At 29.9% G+C, this 6,442-nt stretch overlaps 1 protein-coding gene across 1 annotated transcript; it reads left to right on the top strand.

Annotated features, from left to right (window-relative positions):
- The first annotated feature begins 689 nt into the window (after positions 1-689).
- Positions 690-5,754, top strand: LOC105678655 (uncharacterized). The gene is made up of 3 exons (XM_012378159.2): positions 690-777; positions 1,850-2,008; positions 4,151-5,754. Exons 1-3 carry the CDS (start codon positions 753-755, stop codon positions 4,609-4,611), a joined length of 645 nt encoding a protein of 214 aa, XP_012233582.1. The 5' UTR covers positions 690-752; the 3' UTR covers positions 4,612-5,754.
- Positions 5,755-6,442: the final 688 nt, after the last annotated feature.

A 6,442-nucleotide genomic window follows, 5' to 3' on the forward strand; every position in this document is an offset into this window, starting at 1 on the left:
GTCAATTTCACGAATCGCCGCATCGCATGTACTCACAGATTTCCTATGTAACATCCGCGATGTTCTCGAAACACTTTCGATGCTATTTGGTCAACAGATGCTATGCATTTTAAACGGTTTCTGTCTGCTGAGAGGTAACACCAAGAGAATTTCGATAAGAGACACCATTCCCGAATAATAATCAGCGTTAATTGCATCCGCGCATATTTGCCTTCGTTTGCATATTGTGCTTATAAACCGGCCGTTAAAATGCGCTTTTTCTTAAATCGCAATTTCTTGACTCCATGCGACAAATACAATACATAAAAAGCAAAAGAATATGAAAAACAGAGAGCAAGGAGTACATTATAGACCAGTCCTTATTTGACCCTTATTAAGTCATAAATCACTGTCAGTTTGTCTTGTCAGTTTCCTATAAATAACTCATTCTGCGAAGACCCTAATGTCGGGAACCATTTTGTCATGAATAGAAGATATGCGTGTGTGCACCGCTATATTTGTTTTGCTCAGTGTTTTACCGACCAAACAAGATCAAAACGCCGATTTCATAACAAATTAACAATCAAAGGAACCGACAAAACGCGGCAGGCTTTTGATTGAAAGAAGTCTAACGCAAAAGGACCAAGAGTGGGGAGAAAACTACACGCTTTTAACGCGTTTTCTGCAGTCAATACTTTAGTTCGTAAGAGGATTTTGATGGAGCAACGTGATTATACGTATTCATATTCGATTGTGAACCGTGAAATATAACAATGGCGAAACCACGAGCAAAATGCGGTATGTGTGTGTGCGTGATATAATATAATATTCATAATATTTAGTGTAATATTCATAGTATTTATTCATTACGTTGTACGCTCATCTTATCACAGTTGAATTGAGAATTGAGCGAGCTGAGAATATTTTAGTGGCATATATAAGCAGTTAATTTTACGAAATTTACATTAATATGTAATTTACGTAATACACACATTTTCGTGCTATATCCGGTCATGTAGTTACGTAGCAAAATAATAAGCAAACATCGGGATTGTGAAATGAAATAAAGTTACACTTAATAATAAAACATATCGAGCATTTGATAACAAAATTAACAATAAATTAATTGGATTTGTAATATATTGGCGCAGTCAATTGCAATCACAATTGTCAATACGATTCAAAGGACTTATATCGACTTTATCTTGCGCTTTTCATCCAAGACAAAAGATACATTAAGATAAGATTGGCTTTAGAGGGAGAAGCGCGGACGCGCGCGCGAGCTATGTCCTTGCACAGGAGTATTTCTAAAGTAGTTTACGTTACGTATATACTATAGATTGAAGCGTATTGGAGCGAGTAGGAGCGAGTAGGAGCATGTTGGGGTATTGCGACGCGACAAACCTTAAAAGACGCTCTGCGAAAGTGTGTCTGATTTTTTGTAAAAAGGAGCAACGTTATCCAAGAGCGTTCTCTTTTGCTACATAAAGGCGTCAGAGACGCTTTTCAAAAACACTTTTTTTTCTTTCTCCACTATGATATTGATGAGGGATGCTCATATGAAAATTGCATAGGGATGTCATAGAGTTTTAGGCTACATTGAAACGACTAACATGATGATAATCTAATACTGTGTGAATCATTTTCGTGTATATTTTTTTCCGAAAAAGTGAGATTCTAATTAACTAGCGTGTAAAATATTCGTTTTACGAGTGTTGTCGCATTCTATGTTCTATAATATAAAATGCAGAGTCGGTCTCAATTCTGTTTCAGATATTCATTGTTTTAGAAATTATGAGAAACTATTGATTTCTCTATTATTGATTTTTGACACAAATGTACTAATATATATAACAATTGTATTTTTCAGATAAAAACAATCCAGTTAATACTTCCACAATAAAAATACTCAAGAAACAGCAATATCAATGTGTAAAGTGCTTGTGGATCTTTAACAGGTTTTTTAATGCTAGGCGTCACTATGAGCGTTTCCATTTGCCGAAGGAGTCGATAATATGTAAGAAATGCGGTAAGTACATTTTATTTACTTATTGTAAAATGAATCAAAAGTCACTTATTTTCCTTTAATCATAGATAAATCATGATTTATTGATGCAATTGAATACATCGATCGATTTATTAAAAATTAAACTCTAAAATATTAATAATATTGAAAGTTGAAGATCTGGAGCCAAAGCCGGTTGTTGGTTGCTTATTAATCTTTATTTTAACACCTTTCGGTCAATCTTCTGATTTTCTTCAGTACATAGTTCTTATCCTACTTTTGATATACAAATTCCATCAATCTTTTAATTATATAAGTCACGAATAAAATTTTATTTTATGAACATACCTCAAATTTTAACGAACACGAATCCTACATTAATGTTGACTACTTCGTTTATAATTACATATGGTCATTAAATTTGGATAATCGGGTGTTGTGAAAAGAAATTTAAGAACCCCCCAGAAAATGATGGTTTCTTAAACCAATCACAAATAATTCAGATAAGCACTTTCTTTTATCTCAATTGTGAATTGCATTCTTTTATGATAGGAATAAAAAATCTGTAACAATTGAATTCAGTATAAAAGAAAAATTAAAATACATATTTCATAAAGGCAATATTAATAATGATAAACATAGAGAGGGGAGTTCTGAAAGAAAATTTTTTATCATACCATACGTGAAAGGTGTCTCAGAAAAATTTCATAAGATAACAAAAGTACATGAGTTCAAATTAGCTTTCTCTCACAATAACGACACAAAATTCATTAAGACACAGAAAGATAAATTGGATAGAATGCTCTATAGCGGAGTAGTTTACAAGATTTCGTGCAACAATTGTGAAGCGACATATAACAGCGAAAGAGACAATTAGGGACAAGAATCCGGGAACATAAAATGATATAAAAAAGAGTTTGTCGCCATCAGTGATATCCAATCATAGATTAGAATTAAACCACTAATTCAATTGGAACAAAGTTGAGATACTTGACGATGAAAAATCCTATTATAAAAGACTCACATCCAAAATGTTGCATATAAAAAGATAAAACTGCAAACTTAATAAACAGAGTGACATTGATCTCCTTCCAAATTCTTATTTGTCGGTACTCCAGTTTACTTCCAAAGTTATAAAATTCAATCACCTTAATCTCTTTCTGATTTTTTTTTCTCATTTGTCCCCCTTCCAATTCTCCTTTTTTCCTTTCCTCTTTTAGTCTACCAACGTTATTATGAAATGTTAAACACAGTTGTCCGCAGTAGGTCTTACTGTACACATTAAAAATAGTCAAGTGTGAATTTGGCTTCGCATTCTCAGAGGTATGTTTACAGACAAAAATTAATATAGATAAAAACATTAAACAAAAATATAGATTAATATTAATTGTACGATATTTTAGTTAACTATTTTAGTTAATTATGTTAATGATTGATTATATGTAATTATAAATGAAATCAATATTAATTAGGATTCAGGTTTGTTAAAATTTGAGATATGTTTATAAAATAAAATTTTATTTTTGACTTATATAATTAAAAGATTGATGGAATTAGTATCAAATTTAGAATAATGTATTGAAGATGGTCAAAAAATTGACCAAAACGTATAAGTGTTAAAATAAAGAAGATTAATAAGCAACTAATAACCGGTTTTGCAGGTTCTCAATTTTCAATATTATTAATTACCATGAACTTAATATATTGTGTGTGGAAATCTATTTAAAATATTACTTATACATATCTGGGGTGATAAAAGAAAAAGATAATACATATATATACTTCTATTAATTTTTCCCACTTTCCATTAGATTGGAAAGATTTCAACTCGCCAAAAATATTTTTTTTTTAATTAGATTCTCTAATTATTTTACAATTACATTTTTATTGTTTTATAGTTTATTTATAATATTTAAATTGAACAAGTCAAAAATCAATGCATTTTTCACATAATTACTTACATATAAGTATAATCCGTATATGCGTCTATAACATATATGTATAATTATTTTATATTTGTACTACATATATGCTTTAAAGATGTATGATTATGAAAACATTTAATCTTTATAAGAATTTATTTATTATATGAAATAAGTATTTGTGTTTTAAACCGTTTTGTTCTATTTTGATGAATTATTTTTTACGACAAAATTATCTTTTCAGGAAAAGGATTTTCGCTGAAATGGGATTATCATATGCACCGAGAACGGGTCCACAAAATAATTAAACATTATGGAAAGCGTACACTTTTGCGAAGAAAGAATGCAACTTTTGCTAAGAAACATCAGTTAGAAGCGTTTAAACGAAACGTTCCAGTAGCGCAGCCGATTGAAAACATTATCAATCCACTTTGGATATCAATGAAGAAGTACTACATAAAGCGATGGAACGAAGAAAATCAGCAGAAGGCATTGTCGAGCGAAGAAAACCAGCAGAAGCCGATTGAAAATGTTTATGACATTGATAATAGAGTAAAAAACACTAAATTCTCAACATTGAACGACATAACAAACATATCTCTTAATTTAGTCATAGCTAGAAAAGATGCACAGCAAGCATCTACTTACAATGTTACATCAGTGAACAATCTAATGGCGACATTAAGCTCTAAGATTAACTTTTAAGTTTATAATAATACGCTTTACATGATACATGTATATGTGTATGCGTTTACGCGCGTATGTAATACGTATACATATATATTTCCTTACAAAATGTGTGTGAGTACACATATACGTACTTATATGCATATACATAATAAATGTAAAATTTTATATTATATAAACATAGTTTTAAAGTACAGTTTTTTTACAAATAATATATATTTTTTCTCGACTTAGAATATAGAGCATATATATGTATATATATATTTTAGATTAAGCATGATGTATATATATATATTTTAGATTAAGCATGAAATATGAAAAAAAAATTGCAAACGAATCAAAACTGTAATATGATACATGTTTTATTTAAAAACAAAAACTATAGATTTCATTATCAAAAATTAATACATTGCTTTGTTAATTTTGGAGCCTTAATTTTATTATGTACTGAGATTATTTTATGATGAAATGTAAAACTTCATTGATAACTACGCTTCCTCCGATGTGATTATTTATTATGTTTGCGATTTACCACACAAAATACATTATTGGTATCACTGCATTCATTGATTGCCTAGTGAATTTTGTTCACGGTTTATGAGCATTGTATTATAAGATAAGATATTGTGATATTTTTTTATACCGGATAATAAACATTGTAATGCATAGAATTTTTTAATTTAATTATTTTTTTTTACCTAAAAACTAATACTTTTTTTATAGAAATTTCCTGATTTAACGTTACAAAATTCAGATGTACCTATTTATTTTTACACTTTGATAAATTGTATTTTTTTAAAGAATATTTATTGATTTAAACATTTAATAAATAATATAAAAGCATTATGTTTAATAAATATAGTAATTGTATAGTTGTTTCTTAATACATTTTTCTTACTTTTTTAAAATAATTTTTTTGATACATAATATATCTTGTTATAAAATAACGCTTTTTCTGTTGGTTATTACAAGATATTTTTAGTGATTATAATAATTATTACAGCTTGACTGATCGCAAAAGAAGCTTACTTTAATCATTTCTCCAAATTGTAAGAGTTCTGCACAAACGCGATTCCATTGAAAACATTGCAAATTGATTTCTAATCTAGTAGAAGCAATTGCGTTGACAACGTACTCAATCGTCATACGTGCATGCGCGCATCGAACTCTTCGTCTCTTTCTCCGTATCTGACGGAAAATTGCATTTATCAAAACGTTAGTACGACTGTTTGACTGTAACATTGAATTTCTTGGATACAATGTCAACCGGAAATATGAGACTGTGAATGCATAGTTAGTGCCAATGACATTGCTGTCTTTTGCGCCCAATAAAATGTATAATAAAGTGTGATAACTTTTTGTTTTATATGGAAACAGACAGGCGTCGCGGAAGTATTTTTCATCTGAGGGGGCAAAATTTATAAAGAGGATACATAATACATTCATAATATGTATATGTATATGTATATAATTCCATTCAAACACCATACAATAGGCCACTCAGTGGATAGTATAAATGTGCGAAAAATATGCACAGATTTTTTGCTGCAATTAACTTAATGCGCTTAATTTTCTTCGTTATATAGTGTACTTTAATTGAACGAGTAAGTAGTAAAAAAAAAGGAAAAAGAAAAAGAAAAGAAAAAAAAACTCATTTTTCTATCTTTGATGTAAATATGCTTTGATGTAAATATAACAAAATTTGATGCTCAATATTTTCGGTCATGAAATACCTGAAGAAAACAGAAAAATTTCAGCGGGGCGTAGCCTCCTCTGAATTATCTCTGGGTGGACAATCGCCCCCTCTGTCCCCTCCGCCCTTTCCACGGTTCCGAAGCGCCAGGAAACA

The sequence above is a fragment of the Linepithema humile genome, chromosome 1 (assembly GCF_040581485.1).
Source record: "Linepithema humile isolate Giens D197 chromosome 1, Lhum_UNIL_v1.0, whole genome shotgun sequence".
Lineage (NCBI taxonomy): Eukaryota > Metazoa > Arthropoda > Insecta > Hymenoptera > Formicidae > Linepithema > Linepithema humile.

Bases quoted from the DNA above. Each gene is read 5' to 3' on its own strand.
- LOC105678655 (XM_012378159.2), top strand. From the start codon at position 753: ATGGCGAAACCACGAGCAAAATGCG. The intron at 778-1,849 runs GTATGTGTGTGT...TGTATTTTTCAG, and splicing joins GAAACCACGAGCAAAATGCG to ATAAAAACAATCCAGTTAAT. The intron at 2,009-4,150 runs GTAAGTACATTT...TTATCTTTTCAG, and splicing joins GATAATATGTAAGAAATGCG to GAAAAGGATTTTCGCTGAAA.